The sequence below is a fragment of the Meles meles genome, chromosome 5 (assembly GCF_922984935.1).
Source record: "Meles meles chromosome 5, mMelMel3.1 paternal haplotype, whole genome shotgun sequence".
NCBI classification, from domain to species: domain Eukaryota; kingdom Metazoa; phylum Chordata; class Mammalia; order Carnivora; family Mustelidae; genus Meles; species Meles meles.
In genome coordinates this window covers 119,466,430-119,485,523 of record NC_060070.1, presented here as the reverse complement: position 1 = coordinate 119,485,523, position 19,094 = coordinate 119,466,430, and the positions used below count along the sequence as shown (strand labels likewise).

The window sequence follows — 19,094 nt, the reverse complement described above, 5'->3', positions numbered from 1 at the left end:
GCCTGCTTCTGCTTGCTCTCTGACAAATAAATAAAACAAAAACCAAAATCAAACCCCAAGACTTTAGTGACATGAAAACAAACTTCCTCCTCTGGTCTCGACACTCTCAGATTATATATAAAAGTGTATACATTTAATCTTCACATACTGAAGACTGTGCAAGAGATCTGGTAGTTACCAATGACTTGCTAACTTCTAAGGCCCCAAATTGGTGGGCAAAACACAAAGGACTATTCAAGCTCTCTGGTGTCATCAGGCCTTATTTTTGGGGATAAATATAATTCTTTAAAAAAATTATTTAACAGAGAGCAAGCAAGCACACAAGCAGGGGGAGAGGGAGAAGCAGGCTTCCTGACTATGTGGGGCTCAATCCCAGGACCCCGGGATTATGACCTGAACTGAGGGCAGGCATTTCTAGAACATATCTCAGGTGCGGGCAGCCAGTGAGCTACCCAGGCACTCCTGGAGTAAATATAATTTTGATTCTGTTATTAATAAATCACAAGTTTTCTGTGATATTGTAACCTAACAGCAAATCTCTTTCCTCATAAGAGCAAAACTCTAGTCTTCAAAAATAAAAGAATGTAACTGGGCCTGGAGCAGGCAAATGGCTCCTCTGTGGACACTCAGGGCAAATGAAGACTGAAAAGCAGGGGGGTTGGGGGGGTGTGGAGGATTAATTCAAACCCCAGTTTGCTGGCTCTTTTAAGACAGCTACAAGTTCTCCTAGGACAGCATGTAAGTTTTCCAAAATCATCCTTGTCCTCCAACAGGCTTGGAGACTATCTAGACTGGTCAGTCTGGTGAACACACTGGTTTGATGAATTCCAGTTCAATTTTTTAGGTTTAAAAAAAAAATATATATATATATATATCTGGGGCACCTGGGTGGCTCGGTGGGTTAAAGCCTCTGCTCAGGTCATGATCTCAGGGTCCTGGGATCAAGCCCCTCATCAGGCTCTCTGCTCAGCAGGGAGCCTGCTTCCCTTCCTCTCTCTCTGCCTCCTTATGATCTCTGTCAAATAAATAAATTAAAAAAAACCTAAAAAACAATCTTATTTATTTGGCAGAGAGAAAGGGAGAGAGCACAAGTGGGGGAGCAGCAGGCAGAGGGAGAGGGAGAAGTGGGCTCCCAGCTGAGCAGGGAGCCTGATTTGGGGCTTGATCCCAGGACCCTGGGATCATGACCCGAGCTGGAGGCAGACAGATGCTTAACCGACTGAGCCACCCAGTGCCCCTAGGTTGTTTTTAAAATGTGTTACATTCTCTTCTGGTCAACACTACAAAGGTGTTAAGTATGATGCAATTAAATTAACTAGAAGAGTTAATGTAGCCCAGGGGTGGAGAAGGACTTTCTATGAGTAGTAACACTAAAAACCACCACAAATAAAAGTGAAAGGCAAATTAAAAACTGTTGAAGTATATATGATGGAAAAACGACAAAAATGCATTATCTTTAATACAGAACAAACCCTTACCAAATAAAAAGGGAAGCACACAAAAACAAAGCTGGACAACATAGCAAATAAACAAAAGAAAAAAAAAAAGGCCAATAAAACCCATGAAACAAGTTTCTGACTTGTCATCCAATATTCAAATTAAAACAAGGCAAAGTCTTGTTTTTTGGCACTCAAACTGGCTATTGGGAAAAAAATGAATGTGACTGTAACAAGCCCATTCAAATGCTGCTGGTCACAGCAAAACCATCCAATCATTCTCCCTATCAGTTACCTGACATTTATTATAAGCCATGAAAATGTGCTTACTCTCTGGCCCAGCCATGCCATTTTGGAGAATTTATTCTAAGGAATGAATCTATGAAAGCCCGTGTACAAGAGGGTTTGTCATGCCAATGCCTTAGGCAGAGTTCACAAATCTTTGGCATTTTGCATCTACTGGGATTGTGATCATCATCTGAGCAGGGAGTGGTAAAAGACACACCACCAATATTCTGGGAAAATGCTACTGGATATAGGGAATGATAGCCTTTCTAAGATTTTCCAAAATATGCGTTGTTAGTCTCACCTACCCCCAATTTAAAAGACAGAAGCAAAGCTACAAATGGCATAAAGTGGTGGCAGCTGTTCAAGCCAGGCGGTTATACTGCATATTTAAGGTCAAAAACGACATTCAACCAATCCTTCTCTCCATTCTGAAGTGTGGGTCATACCACCTTGGGCAACAAAGTAAAATAAATTCTCTGGAAACATATAGATTATTAAATATTTTGTTTATTGTACTGCATTTATAAAGAAAACAGACAATGCACCCAGTAGAAAGAATAAAAATGCATTTGGGGTTGTAACTGACAGCAATAGAAATCCTTTACTGAGATCGTGGCAATTTGACAGCATTATGATTAAGTTCAATAAAGGTACATGGGGTATTTGGAAGATCAAATTCTATAGCTGCCTCTTTCTACGGCTTCTAATTCATCTGGCTCCTTAAATGATGGGGGGAAAGCCCTTATTTGGTGGGAAAACATTTTCAGAAAGAAGTTATTAAAATTTCTTTTCACATCAGTTGTTAAAATGGGGCCTTCTATTTCTGTTTTGGTCATTTCACTTTAATATTGTCACCAGAATTCCTGTAATTGCACAACTGTTATTTTACAGTGTAGACAAGAATTCAGTTCTAGTCTGCTATTGCTTTAGATATATGCATCGCTGAAAAGCCAAAGTGGATTAGAATTGCCGAAGGATTTTCCCTGCCGTTGTTGGATACAATCTATTTTCTTTATTCTTGATAGGTGCATAGACAGTCTCATTTAGAATTCTTTCTACAGGAACACGTCTGATTTCAGGACTACCCAATCAAGGATCCGGTGAATGGCTGGCCATAGTTACTCAGGGTTCTGTGTTTATGCGTTAAATGAATTGCATAATTGCACCACTTTTTCCTGTTGTTGGTGGAAAAATGGCAGAATCTGGACTCCAATCTCCAGTACAGAGTTGGCTACCTGAAAGTCTCGTTGGCAGCTCTGCTGGTAGAGCCTCAAGCTGCACTTCCTTGGCTTTCTGTAAATCAGTCCTGGAGCCGCCTCCGCAGAATGCTGTAATCCCCAAGGCCCACTTGGTCCATGATGAACAAGCGGCTGTGACCCCACACCTGCCCCCCTTTGCTCTTCAATATGACCCAAGGAATATGTGAAGTCTAGGGCAAGTCTAGGAAAGGCCCATTCTAAAGTAAGATTCACAAAGCCTTTTCTCATGGGAAAAAAAAAAAGCCTCGAGTACATCTCAATTATCTCAGAATTGCAGTTAAAAACTTACATTATTCAAAGAAATAGCAGCAGAGAATGGCTAATCCTAAAACAACCCCCCAAAATTTTTTTTTCCCCAAAAAACAAAAACCCCAAAAGTGCATCCCTCCACCCTTCCCCTTGGCTCTTTTATGCTGGGATTTCATTTAAGACCTGAAGCCTCTGAGAAAATGAGAGTGGCAAAGCCAGAGAGGAAAACTGCTTCAAGGTTAAATTTTGGACAAGGTAAAGAAAAAGCTGTAAATAAAGTAGAGAACTGACTGGAAAAGAACTGGGAATTCTAGTACATTTTCTTCCTAGAGGGGAAATCTCTGAAACCGAGATCCCCTTTCTGGAGTCATCCTGAATTCTTTAGCTTTGGGGCAGGAAACTCAAGTGCAATGAGTAAACTGCCAGCCAGGGATTAAAACAACAAAAACCAAAGCAGCCAATCAAAATAACTCTGTGGTTAGGGTAGCAGAAGACACAGAGGAAAGGACTGTTTCTGCAGAACATCTAGTTCTGAAGAAATAGCTAGTCAATGGTTCCATGTCTATTTCCACCAAAAATCAGACCAAAGATTTAAGGATCTTAGAGTTATGGGAGGAAAAAAGGAATCTGATAGTGCTTTGAACAGTGATAAAAGTGGTATCCAAATTTGGTGTTGATACAGCTCATTTAAAATGATATTAGCTTCAAAGTTGCGGGACAAAACATGAACACAGAGAACAACAGAAACAATCCAGGAAGATGATGCAGCCTGGATACAGTAAGTTTAATGTCTCTGCTGTACACAGAAGTAACACCCTTTCCCCCTCTCATCCTTATGCTGGCAATAGGAGATGCACTAGAAAATATGACTCTTAGAGTCAATGAATAAAAGGATGAGCTCATCATCTTCATAGCTCTTTTTAAAAAGGATGCTCATAATTTAAAGGGTGTTTTAATGGAAAGACAAGGGTACAGGGTGAGAGGCTGTTTCACATTTTAGTCTATGAGTCTTTGGCAGAGCTCAATTGAGGCCAAATTCACCTAGGATGCCCAGTGGCTGTGGGGGATCTCCACAGGGTCAAGTAAGCAAACCCAAATGAACATGTTGGATTTAAAAAAAAAAAAGGGGGCAACAAAAAACCAAAAAACCTAGGAAACCCTTGAAGGAAGAGCTTCACCCTGAAAAGGGAAGAGGGAAATGCTTGGCAGGGAGGGGCGAGGGTCAGCATGTGATCTCTGCTGCGGTGCTGGGCTGGGGCTTAAGAGTTGAGCCAAGGGTGCCGGAGACAATCGGCGGCAGTGGCTCTCTTCTCAGGTATCAGCTCCAACATGGGCAGTAAGAAATCCGTGAAGCCAGCTGCCTCTTCCTGAGACCACTCATACTTCTCCACTAGAACCTCAAATAGGCCCCAGGGTTTCAGTTTCGTGATGTGTTTCAGGTCACCTATGGTAAAGACAGTACAAAAGAAACTGACCGATATTGACAAGTGACAAGATCCTTTTGTGGAAATCCAGGAACTAATCCACGAACTAATCCAGGCGCTCTATAAAGAACCAAATTTTGCCATCAGAATCTAATCCTTTTCTATTCACAAAGCTCTTCTTTAATACATTCCTTGGAGTGTCTCCACTTTGCATGAGGGCCTAAAACCTTAATTTGTTTGCTCCACCACTCTAGGATATTTTGTCCCAGTAAAATTGGGTAGGCCTAGCAGGAACTAGGTATTCACTAAAATGAGTATTAAATGCCTATATATGCAACAAAGTCTCAAAGGGGGTTTAAAAACAGTTTATCATCACATACCAAGAACAACTGCATTTTGGGGGGGCTTAATAGTCTAGTAATGTTGCTGCCAATTTAAAAATAAAGAGCTAATACCATGTTAGACCTGTATAAAAAGTAACAAGACTAAAACAACAAACCCCATACAGCTTTCAGATATAGCTATTTCAACACTTTGTCCTATTCTGAAATGTCATTCTAATTCTTGCTTCTTTGACATAACCATTTTAACTTATACAACACTTATCTGAAGTCTCTTTCTGTGGGCAGTGAGTGCCTGATTCATTACCCACTTGATATACATATGCCATTAACTGGTCTTTGCACAAGGAGGAACTCTTAGGAAGCACTTCACTATTTTCCTGCCAAAAAGAAACATTAATGTTTCTGAGGATACTTGCTGTCAAGTGTAGAGGTTGTGAGGAAAAACGGAACATTGGCAAACAGGGAAAAAAGGCAAGACAGTTTTTAGTCCTTCCTAGGTAAGGTTTTCAAATTTCAGCTTTTAAATTTTATTTGGATGCGTAAGAAATACATACTTAACTACATACTTACTACTTAAATACATACTTAACTGAGTCAAAAATTTCAGGTGAGAGCATTATCTTTGTTTCTTTCACTAACTGGTGATAACATAAACTTATAAAACTGCAAAAGGTAAAGTTAATTTGGAGGACTGATATACTTAAGTGACTATATTAGGTATCACTGGGCTACAAGATGAGTAAGATGTAGTCCTGCCCTTAGGAAGCTTAAACTAAACTACTTGCTCTTTGTTAGAGGCAGTTCTTAGATCAAACACTAGCCAACATCCGCCCATTTTTCAGAAGTACTGAATAGGAGTAATCAACCAATTATGTGTCAGGCACTATATACACAGTAACTTATTTAGTGTGAAGTAAACACTTAAAATCCCCATTAAGAAATCAGCAGACTGAGGTTGTGTGGCCCTAGTCTCTGCTCCTGACCACAGTATTTCACCTCTCTGCTGTTATAGTTCAGCACTCAAGGCAGGACCGTTCTTCCAAAGGTGTTGGGAGCATGTACACAGCTGCACTTACCTCTTCATTTTTAAACACTTTGCTCCCTTAATGTCTGGGAACAAGCACATTTATTTTACCTTTTTTGGTGAAAAATTCCTTGGAATATTTTCCTGCCACAATGAGCTTGCGAGGCACCTTCCCCAGAAGTTCTATGATCAATGCAATGTGATCTGTATGTTTCAAACATTTCAGGAGGGGGGAAAAAAAAGACATACGTAACAGGAGTAACAAATGCAGTTCTAGACAATGGCAGAAAGAGTAGCATGCACACCTCTTTGTAAAGCATTCAGCCTTGCTTTCTGTCCTAAATAGGAAGAGGACTCTATCCATCTCATGGAGAATCCAGAAAACCGTAAAAAAAATCAGGTGCCCACTTCAGTGGGACTAAAGTTACAACTAAAAACAATCTTGGTGTGAATGCTCTGCTTCCTGAAGTTGTATCCCTGGGGCCTAGATGAAAACTCATGTTAATAATACTACCTCTGCGGTTGAAGAAGTCCTGTGAATATTTCCCACTGAGGGCAAAGCGTCTTGGAATTCTGCCTATCAGCTCTATAATGTGCGCAATGTGGTCTAAAATAGAAGGGTAAGAATGACAGGATCAAGGACAAGCTGTAAAAGGTTTTTTTTTTTTTTTTTTTTTAAATGAATAGCTTTTTCAGGCCTAGCTGCTTAAAAGTAACTACAAATATAACCAAGGATACTCCAGGGGAGGGAAGGTCAAGAATTATTTCAGGTGGTTGGTCACCTGATAGCAGCTGGCAAGACCCATCCTAGAGTTTAGAGGCTTATCTGTATCTTTATTTCTATTTTGTCTATACATCTAGATTCAGGTGGATTTTTCAGTTAAGGTTAAAAGAACTACCAATGTGCTTAAGATACTATTATTTATGATACTACTCTGGGCTTCAAGTAGTAGTAATATCACTTTATTTAACAAAGTTCACAACAATTAAAGCACTCATATACGATGAGTTTTTACAATCACCCTGTAAAACAGGTCAAAACTAATTGATGCCCCGTTTTTAACAATGAGAAAACAGAACCTCAGAATAAATGGCCTACTTGAAGGTATAGGGCAAACAGGAGCTAGAACTCAAAATGAACCCACATCTTATCATGTGTACTTCAGAGCTGGGTAATTGTTTTAAAATACATCAGACTTTTAAAGTAGAAATTGGCACAAACATTTTAAAGTATAGCTGCTTGACTTCTGTGGGCCAGTAAAAAATGCCCATGTCGTAGCAGTGTCTTGTAACTATCCCAGCATGAATGTGAACTGTGAGCACTGCCAGGGAAGTGTGTCCCAGGCGGTGAGCCTGGGACCAGCCAGCAGCCACATTTACAGGAAACTCTACTACTTTTTAACTCTGCAGGTGTCAGCAACTAAGAATAGGAAGGAATTTTAAAAAGTGATGGCACAAAAGAGCTTTATAAATGACTTTAATCCTGTAGGGCAGTAATGATATGCCAGAGACATCACTATATGTGGGAATTTGTGATGGTGTCAGGTCCTATCTGTTCTCAAGTAAAGGATTCTGTGCTGTCATTTTAAAACAGCTTTACATTCATGAAATCACTACAAACTTCTGGCAGTCTTGACTGAATTTGTCGTTTGCTAACAAGACTTGGCCGCCAAGAAATTTCTGCTCATTTTAGGCAAAACTTGCAAATAAATGTTTTTGTATAAATGAGACTACAGTTTATCTTAATGTAAACCTCCAAGTGAAGTACTGGTTCTTTTAACATTTTTCCTGTACCAAAAATTATTTTTCTCTTGAATGTGTTATTTTACATTTAATTCCAGCAGCCTGTCTCTGGCTTATCAATTAATCATAGGAATGATATACCTGATAGGCAAAATTATCAAGTATTATTCCAAGAGTTAGGGCTGCAGAACATCAACAGCATCAGAAAACATGCCTCTTATGTAGGCCCCAGTCCTATAGTGACTTACAACAAACTATGCATACACTTGCTAGGGAATAAGAAGTTTCCTCTAAGGACTATTAGTACTAACCGGTATAGGAGGAAATAAATTTGAATTTAAGTATCTAGAATAGACAGTTCTCCCTTGCCCCTTATTTGGGACTTTTTAGATACACTTCAATTTTCAGGTTTGGTAACGTAAGACCCTACAGAGTGTAATTTCAGCTGTTATATGTGTTCTGTACCACAACTATTTACAGGGAGTCTAGGAAAGTAAAGAGAAAAAAAATCGTTTAAACAGGTATAACAGAGCATTTCTAAAAAATGTCCAAAGCCCCAAACTTACAACTGGCAAAAAAAAAAAAAAAAAAAAGAAAAGAAAAAGAAAGCAGAGATTAGGGAAAATTAAATGTGTACATAGATAATTATTACAGTATATTTTTAAAAGGGCTTATATACAGAAAAACATCCAAACTGTACTCACTACAATAGGCATTTGGCAACTGGAATTATCGTAACTTTTTCCAAACAGATTATGTGTTAGAGGAGTACCAAGAGGCCCTACTAACATTACCTATTACTATCCCAAGGGACCATGGTTTAAGAAATGAAGAGCTTTCTTGGCTCCACACAACACAAAACCTGATTTCCCTAAGGACTGAGGGAAGTATAGAAAGTAAAGGACATATTTTCCACATTGGGAGGCTACATTGCTAACATTGCTAGTGTTCTCTCAAAGTAATCCCCATTAATCTTGAAAATAAAACCTGTTGAAACTGTATAATAAAGAAGGTAAGACATTTCTTTAATAGTTCTTTCATTTACATTATTACCTAAGTTATTTGGACATGACCATGATAAAAAAAAAAAAATCACATATCCAGTTGTGTGCTTTCATAGTCTCAGATGGAGAAACTGACAGCTTGGGCCTTTCCCATCAGCTATCACAAAATGTAAATCAATAACATTTTTTTTTTTTTTAAAGATTTTATTTATTTGACAGACAGAGATCACAAGTAGGCAGAAAGGCAGGCAGAGAGAGAGAGGAGAAAGCAGGCTCCCTGCAGAGCAGAGAGCCTGATGTGGGGTTCGATCCGAGTACCCTGGGATCATGACCTGAGCTGAAGGCAGAGGCTTTAACACACTGAGCCACCCAGGTGCCCCCATTTTATTTTTTTAAAAAGATTTTTAAATTTATTGGAGACAGACAGACACAGAGGGAGCGAGAGAACACGGGGAAGAGGAGGGGCAGAGGAAGAAGCAGACTCCTCGCTGAGCATGGGAGCCCAATGTGGGGCTCAATCTCAGGACCCTGAGATCATGACCTGAGCCAAGACAGATGTTTAATTGACTAAGCCACCAGGCGACCCAATAACACTGTTTTAGAATGGAATTCTAAATGTCAGTATCATTTACAAAGAAAAAAGTATGGTTTTAATTTTTAGAAAAGGGAAAAAGAATGCTAAATATTGTAGAGTTTATACAGACAAACAAGCTCTAGTGTCTGCATTCACAAACACCACTCAAGTAGTGTGTTTGCAGATAAAATTACTGACTTCCAAATAAAGTTGCAGGCATAAATGAGCAACAAGCTGATGAACAGGTTGTTCACAGTGGGTAAAGAATGAAATCACTGATTTATACAGAAAGGAAGATAACCAGATGTTTTAGAAGAAATTACCTGGCAAATACAAGTTTTAGTTTATTAACCAACTGTGGTCTCTTCTTTAATCCTCATATAGTTCTTTAATAGCTATTATGAGATATTTAGTGTATCTAATACTTAATATAAAACAGCTTATATTTCTATCTTTACTGGGATTTATATATTCTTAGCACACTAAAAAGACTAAGCTCTTCAGTACTAACAAACCATGCTAATCACACATAGAAAGTGTAACCGCCATGCACAGAGACTCTCGGTTAAGGAGACTCACCTTCATCTCGAGTGTACTCTTCCCCTGAATGAGGCTCAAACAAATAGTCGCCTGTGGCCAGTTCAAAGGCCTGAGAAAAAGAGGACAGCATATGAAAGCATTAAAACAAAACAAAACAAAACAAAAACAAACAAAAAGGTTGCCTTTGGGAAGCTTATTGCTTACTATCTGACTCAATATGAAGTAATTTTTTCTTTTTTAAAAAAGCCACAGATGATCATTTTAAAAAAATGTCTGAGGGGCGCCTGGGTGGCTCAGTGGGTTAAAGCCTCTGCCTTCGGCTCAGGTCATGATCCCAGGGTCCTGGGATCGAGCCCCACATCGGGCTCTCTACTCCGCGGGGAGCCTGCTTCCTCCTCTCTCTCTGCCTGCCTCTCTGCCTAGTTGTGATTTCTCTCTGTCAAATAAATAAAATATCAGGGAGCGATGTTGCAGCCCTGAGTCAAGGGAGAGAAGGAGGGAATGAATTTAAGACTGTATGGAAGTTGGTGGCTAATAATATCTGGAGAGAGAAAACTTAAAGATGATTCCAGAGTTTCTAGTTTGAGTGATTGGATGACAACATTAATTAGAACCTATGCTATAGGGATTTTGGTTGGGAAGAAAACAAATTTGTAAAAAATGTCTGAGATTCTATCTAAGGAGTTTTCCTTCCACACCAGTTTCTTAGTAAAATGGAGCAGGAAAACAGCAAAAACTATTAATATCAACATATGAATTCTTCTATCCCATGCTCCTATCAGCAATTTGGCTCTCCTGAATTTCTCTTTTTGCTTAGAGAGGGCAACATGTGGATATTAAGCTAGTTCTAAGTTATTAAATTATTCATGAGAAGAATGGGTCTTATTTTCTTATGTTATAATTTCACATAGCTAGAAATAAGATTCTGTACACAAAATCAAAACCAAAAACCTCAGACAGATCTCTACCTATGACTCTTAATTATTTGGCAAAAAGTACATTTTTAAGTTTTGCTTTGGGAAGCACCCCCTAAACTGTTCCAGTAGAATCCTCAATTCCTGGGTCTAAAGGAAAATCAGAAAAAGATTAAGTATAAATGTAGTCAAGAGCCATTCAGGTTTTATGTGACTGACAGGTATGGCAATCACATACCAGGAAAAGGCAGGCACAGGTCTTCTACATGAAAACCTCTTGTAAACAGTGTTCAACAAGTATGAAAAAGTGATTTCCTTTAGAATACACACCAAGCATTACGGAAAGACAGCATCTGAGTGATAGGCCTATATTAATCTTTCATCACTGATTAAAAAATGGGTCAAAAAAGGTAATGTAACAGCAATTTTTATAAAGGACCATACTGGTATAAAAGTACAGTTGTAAGTCAAGTGCCAGTCACAGGTCAATTTTGATTAAGTCAATGGTCAGACAATTTCAAAAACTGTGGTGTGGTTTGCACTCTCTAATTCAGTCCTAGGATTAGATCTCTGTGGCTTTTCAGAGTCCGCTTGTGCAATTTCACCACAGGACAGCTTTTCTCAAAACTGTATTACCTGAACTGTACGACCCTCCAAGGCATTAGCTGGTTTTATATTCCAGAAGTTCATCAAGAAACTGAAGCTGATAACTTGTTCTATCCTTATCTGAGGCTTATAGTCCCAAAGGAGAAAAGAAACAAACTGTGATTCTCATTCATTAAAATTTGCTAATCTCTTCTGAAACCAGTACTTTTTCAAAGCCTCATAATGGGAGTGCAGTAAAAATACTGAAACTAAAATTCAAGGAAATAAAGAAAAATTTCTAAGATTTCAACGTTTTCTAAATTTTTCACCCAGACACTTACAACTAGTTACCTCAAGTTCTCTGAGAACTTTATTTTTTGGAACATATGGCAGTTGCTAATAGTTACAATTTTGTAAATAAGATAATAGCAGAAAAACACAAACCAAACCAAACAATCACAATGTCAGAAGTGAAAGCTAGCAGAAGCTCTAGTTAGAAACGAAACACTTTAGTTGAACACCCTTCCCTTTGTAGATAAGAAAACTGTAACCAAAAGTGACAGGCAAGAAAGCCCATCCTAGAATCCAGGGTTCCTGATTCCCACTCCTATGCTGGTCTTACACTGACCAAAGAGCCTGTTCTGTGACAGTCAGCGTCATGTTCACAACCAGAGGCAACATAAGTTAGGAAATCCTGTGTTCTGGTATATATTCAGACAATGTAGTATCATTTAGTGCTAAAAATGCAAAAGAGCTATCCAGTCATGAAAGGACATAGGCAAACCTTAAATAGTATGAAGTGAAAGAAGCTAATCTGAAAAGCCTACATACTTTTATGATTTCAACTCTAGGACATTCTGAAAAAGGCAAAACTATAAAGACAATAGAAAGATCAGTAGTGGCCAGGTATCGGGGGTAGAGAGGGAGGGATGAGTAAACAGAGCAGAGAGGATTTTTATGGCAGTGAAACTATTCTGTATGATACTACAGTGGTAGACAGAAGTCATTATACATTTTTCAAAATGTGTAATGGAGGATTTTGAATGGAGGATTTTACAGAATGGAGGATTTTAAAGCATTAAATCTTTGTCAACTCCGAAGTGGTCTTTACAGAACTCTCCCTTTTTATAACTTCCCTCTAACTTGGTAGTCTCAATCACTAAGGTGGCAGGCAATCTCTTTATCTCTCAGAAAGGGCTCCAATCTTTCTATCAATTAACTGCATTGGATGCAGGATGATCCATCTTTCCAGACACTTCTGATATTACAGGATTTATTTTTACTTTCTGGTTATGGCTAAAAGGAAAGCAACATTTCTACATCTATTTGCAAAATAAGAGAAACTGAACGGCGAAGGGGGTTCAAGTTTCATGATATTGTCTCATGTCAAGTAAGTGCTTTCCCTCCCTTGGTTGAGAAAATTCCTACATGTGAGCTAGTCCAAACAGGGGGCAAGGTTAATTCCCCTTTTATCTTTTGCCTTAGTATTAACATACTATATAGCAAGCAGGACCTACTGCCCCCAAACAATTAACACATTACTAAGAACCACATCATAATAAACCAGATGTCATCTACAAACTAGTTATATTTTGTAGTTGGTGGCATCTCTACCACTTATTTTCTCCAGCAAATCAAATTCCTGAAAATACAAAGCTTTAAAGTATGGCAAGAAAGAAGTTAGTTTTGTTATTTTTTTTTTTTTAAGATTTGTTTATTTATTTATTTGACAGACAGAAATCACCAGTAGGCAGAGACAGGCAGAGAGAGGGGAGGAAGGAGACTCCACGCTGAGCAAAGAGCCCAATGCGGGGCTCGATCCCAGGACCCTGGGATCATGACCTGAGCTGAAAGCAGAGGCTTTAACCCACTGAGTCACCCAGGTGCCCCAAGAAGTTAGATTTTATTCCAATGTTCTTTCATCTTGTGCACACAGTACCAACCCTCACATTTCACAAAGTACACCATCTTAACAGGCCATCGATATGCCAATAACACAGTGATTTACAAGGTCATGCCATCTTAACAACAAACACGGTTTTACCTCTATTATCTCTGGAAGACAAAGTTTTTTAGGAATGTGGATCTCACGAAATCTATGACCTAAAACAGGCTGGGGCTTCTAGTCTGTAATTTCTCAAGTCTTTGCCAAAGTTGACTGTGAACAATGTCAACTGAAATGACAGTTTAATAGGCTTCTGGTTTAGTTTACTCATTTGATGGTCCACCAACATTTTTTATTAAGTATTGCTATATAATAAAGAATTTGTTTGGTCTGTGTTCCTGTTTCCTGAGAGGAAGCCTCTAAAAGCCTGGCATTTCCAAGTGATGATGCCTTTTGTCATTCACGTTGTCCCCTTGTACTCTAATCATTATACCAACGAGGTGACTCATGGTGGGCTCCTAGATAATTATAAGAGGAGGGCTGGATATGCACCCTAACTGGACAAGACCCAACTATGTGAGGACTGGGGCTTTGAGCCTGCGTTATCCTAACCTCCAGGAAGGAAAGGGGGCTGGAGATTGAGTTCAATCACATGATCAACAATTCATTCAATCAATCATGCCTAAGTGATGAAACCTCAATAAAAAACGAGACACCTGAAGCCCATGTGAACTTCCCTGGCTGGTGGTACACATTGATGTCCTGGGAAGGCAACATGTCCTAATGACACAGAAGCTTCAGCTTTGCGACCCTCTTAGGGCTCGCCCTATGCACGTTTTCATTTGACTGGTTCTGATATGTAGCCTTTATGACAAAACTGCAATAGCCGTTTAGTACTTTCCCAAGTTCTGTGGGTCCTCCTAGTAATTTACTGAATCTGAAAGGATAATGGAACCTCCCAATTTGTCGCCAGTGGGTCGGAACTCTAAGTGGCCTGAGGACTCAAGAGCCTGCAGCTGGTGTTTGACTGAGGGGCCTTCTGGGAAACTCTGCCCTTAACCCATGAAGTCTGCCCTAACCTGGGGCAGTTAGCATCAGAATCGCACTGTATGCATCTACTCAGAATGTGCCAGGGCCCGAACCAGACACTTAGCTATACATAACAGACATGGTTCCTGTCAGCATGGCACTTACAACCTAGTGCAAGAGAAATAAGTGAAGAAACACACAATTACAAATCAAATTGATGAGTATACTCTATTTCAGGAAACAGTATAACACATTCCAACAAAGGTTACTTGTGGGAAACCATTCAATGTCAACTAAATCTGACTGCCTGAGTACTTGTTTGACAGGGACAAAGCAACAATTTAAGACTCTTTGGATGACTGGGCTTTCACATCTTTTGAGGTGCAAAGATATCTGAGGAACTGTCAAACTATACAGAATGAAGTAGTTTCCACAGTTTCCCTAATCTGAAAACAGATCAGAGCCGAAAGGGCAAGGGTACTGGTAATCTCCTAATCAAAAGCGGCACCACCTTGGAGCAGTTATTTTTAATCCCCTCGGCCGAAGCCCATGCTAAGAAACATTTGGTGCCTTCAACCAGCAGCAATTTGGCACAACAAAACAGAATGCCAGATGCTCTTTTTTTGAGACAGAATTTCAAGGAGGCTCCAGGCCCAGAATGGAGCCCAAAGTGGGGGCTCAATCTCACGACTTTGAGATCATGACCTGAGCTGAAATCAAAGAGTCAGACACTTAACCGACTGAGCCACCCAGATGCCACAGAATGCCAGATTTATTTATTTTTTTTTTTAAGATTTTATTTATTTATTTGACAGACAGAGACCACAAGTAGGCAGAGAGGCCGGCAGAGAGGCTGGCAGAGAGAGAGGAGGAAGCAGGCTCTCCACAGAGCAGAGAGCCTGATGTGGGGCTCGATCCCAGGACCCCGGGATCATGACCTGAGCCGAAGGCAGAGGCTTTAACCCACTGAGCCACCCAGGCACCCCAATGCCAGATGTTCTTATCAGCTTTTGAATTCCAACCTCTCCAGACATAAGATTTAGAGTGCTAGTGGTACATCATAAAAAATGTTTTCCTGTTTGTAAATTTGCTGGTCTACTGAAATTAGCAAAAAGGGCAAGGTATAAAACTACCACATAATTAAGTGAAGGTCAAGGGTTTGGAAAAACATTACCATGCATGCTGTGCTCCAAATGTCAGCAGGGGTATTGTAGCCAGATCCTATCAGAACTTCCAAGGAGCGATACTGCCTTGTTTGAATATCTTCCGTGAAATGTTTGTGCTGAGAAAATGGAGAGGAACACAGTACTTTAAAATTCACTTATTCTAAAAAGTAACAAATCATAAAAGATTAATTAAAATTAATTAATTAAGAGATTAAAATAAATCTCTTACTTTCCTTAAACCAGTCTTCATTTAGCTAGTTTACTAAAAGTAGCATTTTGACGCTATTAGCTTCAAACAGTACTTTGCTTTAATACACCATCTACTCCAAAATTATTTTAATGAACATATAAGTCTAACCATAATATAGATATACAGATTAGAGAATAACAATTGCTTTTTAAGAAATGGAAAACTATTACCCCAAGCAAAAAGTAAGTTAGTCATCTGTCTATAGTAATAAACTCTTCAACAAATAAATGCCACCAATTTAGGTTCAATTCAAACTTTCCTTGTTATGTGCTCATTATGAAGAAATAAAAAATTAGGTTTCAAGTTTCAAGAATCTTGTAAGCACCATCTACAAAGAACTCTTGCTCCCATTCTCCTCCATCCCCCCCACTCCCCTAAAAACTCAAAAATGATTCTTGGGGAAAAAGAGACCATGTTAAGTATCATGGGAATGCAATCAGCAAAACAATCAGAATCTCTTTAACACACAAATTGCATGGGAAGAAAAGGGGAAAACTATGGTAAAAGCAATTTAGGAGACATAGTATCCAATTTTGGATTCAAAGATTTTATTTGGATCCCCTTTCAAACAACAAAAGAATTAAAAGAATGGCAAAACAAACCGAATATTTGATATTGGTGAACTGCCAACTTTGTAGGTGCAGCAACGGTGTCATGGTTGCCTGAAAGAGCCATCTTTTAGAAAGCCATATTTAGGAATGAAAATAAGATACCTGGGACATAGTTCAAAATAATCTGGAGTGGATGGCAGAGTGGGGGTATAGATGAAAACAGACTGGCAGTGAGTTGATAATTGCTGGATGACACTAGTATAATGACACAGGGTTTCAGTGTTGTATTCTCTACTTTGGTGTAAGTTTGAAGTTGGCCATAATAAAAAACATTGCAGAAAAAAGCTTAGAATGAGTCACAGACACAACACAAAATCCAGATAAATATTAAAAAACATGTAACAAAAAAGTGTGGAAGATGACTCTTTAATCCTACTGGAATGCAAAAACAAGGATTCCTGTTTTTTAAAGTTTTATTTATTGAAGTAATCTCAACACCCAATGTAGCTTGAACTCATGACCCCACGATCAAGAGTCACTATCTTCCTTTAGCTGAGCCAGCCAGGCACTCCAAGGAAGAACATTTGTGAAGAGGAGATATTAGGCAGAGAAAGCTTCAGGAAGGAAACCAGTATTGACCAGAGCTCCAAAGGGACAAAGACTGATCAGAAAGAGCGACTTTTCAATCAGAGAAAGACAACTATCATATGATCTCCCTGATATGAGGAAGTGGAGACGCAACATGGTGGGGGGGTTAAGGGGTAGGAGAAAAATAAATGAAACAAGATGGGATTGGGAGGGAGACAAACCATAAGTGACTCTTAGTCTCACAAAAGAAAGTGAGGGTTGCTGGGGGGGGAGTGAGTTGGGAGAGGGGGGTGGGGTTATGGACATTGGGGAGGGTGTGTGCTATGGTGAGTGCTGTGAAGTGTGTAAACCTGGCGATTCACAGACCTGTACCCCTGGGGATAAAAATACATTATATGTTTATAAAAAAATAAAAAATAAAAGATTAAAAAAAAAAAGAAAGAGCGACTTTTGTACTCCTCTACCAGGAGGAGCACATCACCAGTAGAGGCACAGAAAGATACCTGCTAAAGCCACATACAGTTAATTGCTAGGACAGAGTTTGGATTTCATCTGGCATCACTCCATGTTAACACACAGGAAAGTATGCTCCAGGGAGAATGACAAGATATCTGAGGATATCATTCCAGTCATTTGCTTGTTGGTGGCCAGTAATGAAAATCTAAGCACTGGTTGTGGAAACAGCAGAGGGAAGAGTAAACCCAGGACAGCCAAAGAAAGAACAAGCAGAATTTAAAAATTCAATGGCTGTATGTAGGAGACAGTAGGAACTGAGTGGCAGAGGCCTAAAGGGTTAGCTGTCTGCTGACAAAAATGGAGACTGACAGACTTTGGGAAGTGGTTTTACAGGAAAACAATAGGCTCAGATAAGGAGTCTGAAGTGGAAATGTACTGCACGCAATTATGATACTGTAATTTATAAGACAGATACACACACACATATAGCTATTCAAGTGTACGAGTCATTCAAAATGCATTTCTCATATATATTTGGTCTTTATCCACTCTTCTTGGCTAAAACTCCCTAAACCCCTGGAATTTACGGAACAATAAGAATAAAAGGGAGTATATTTGTTATATGTCCTCAGTTCCAGAAAACACTTTAAGGCTGTAAAGGTAAAATGGGCATCTTATTATTTATAAGCCCCTTTCCACAACTGAGTTTATGTTAATGAGCTGACTTGGAAAGCACCTAAGGACGGGGGCTGGTTGCTAGAGGAACTAACCATGAACAGAGGATGGGACTGAAAGTTCCAATCTCTGATTTCTGGGGAGGGAAGAGGGGCTATAGACTGAATAATCACTCATGGCCAGTAAGTGAATCAATCACGCCTATGTAATGAAGCCTCCACAAACCTGCAAAAGGAGGGGGTTTGGGAAGCATCCACAATGAGGAACCAGAATGCTGCCACATGCCACTGGGGCAGGTCCCAAGCTCTTTGAGACCTCACCCTTTGTACCTCTTTCTCTGGCTATTGATTTGTATCCTTTAATATCCTTTGTAATACATCGGCAATGTAGTGAGTAAACGGGTTTTTCTGAGCTTTGTCAGTCATTCTAGCAAATCAGCCAAACCCAAGGAAAGGGCTGTGGGAATCTCTGATTTACAGCCAGTTGGTCAGAAGTACAGGTAACAACCTGGACTCGTGACTGGCATCCTAAATTGGAGGGGGTTGTTGGAACCTCCAATTTATAGCCGATTGGTCTGAAGCAAAGGTAACTTGGGCTTGCAACTGGGATTTGAAGTGGAGGGAGGTCTTGTGGAACTGAGCCCTTTACCTGTAGAATCTCATTTTTCCCCAGGTAGATAATGTCATAATTGAGCTGAATTCTCAGACTACTGTCCAAGAACTGCTTGGTGTGGGAAAACCTTCACACACACACACATGCTCTTCACAATTGAGTTCAGGCATCCTTTTCAGTGATACATTTAGAAAAATGGACATGCTGTTCAAGGGAGTTGTCTTTACTACTTGTGCCTCATTATTGCCTTAGAAAGATGCTGTGAATGATAAATGAGGCCAAGAATCAGCAAAAGTAAAGAAGGTGGATCAGATACAAACACACACATCCTCCCACTCCTGAAGCTCCACCTTAGTAAGAATTCATGTTTTACATGAACTAACAAAGACAGAATGACAAAGAAGTTAGAGCAATAAAATTTACAAGTTGAAAAACAGATCACTGGAAAAATCTCAGTGGATCCAGGAAAACTGAATAAGCCACCGGTGCAAGATGAGA

The 19,094-nt window shown here is 39.5% G+C and overlaps 1 protein-coding gene across 1 annotated transcript in view; it reads right to left on the bottom strand.

Moving 5' to 3' along the window:
* Positions 1 to 2,219: 2,219 nt before the first annotated feature.
* The window catches only part of SRPK1 (SRSF protein kinase 1), an 81,663-nt gene continuing 64,788 nt past the window's right edge, over positions 2,220 to 19,094 (bottom strand). The window contains 4 exon segments of the mRNA XM_046004880.1: positions 2,220 to 4,676; positions 6,136 to 6,228; positions 9,925 to 9,994; positions 15,473 to 15,580. Coding sequence (XP_045860836.1) covers positions 4,492 to 4,676; positions 6,136 to 6,228; positions 9,925 to 9,994; positions 15,473 to 15,580 — 456 coding nt within the window. The 3' untranslated portion in view covers positions 2,220 to 4,491.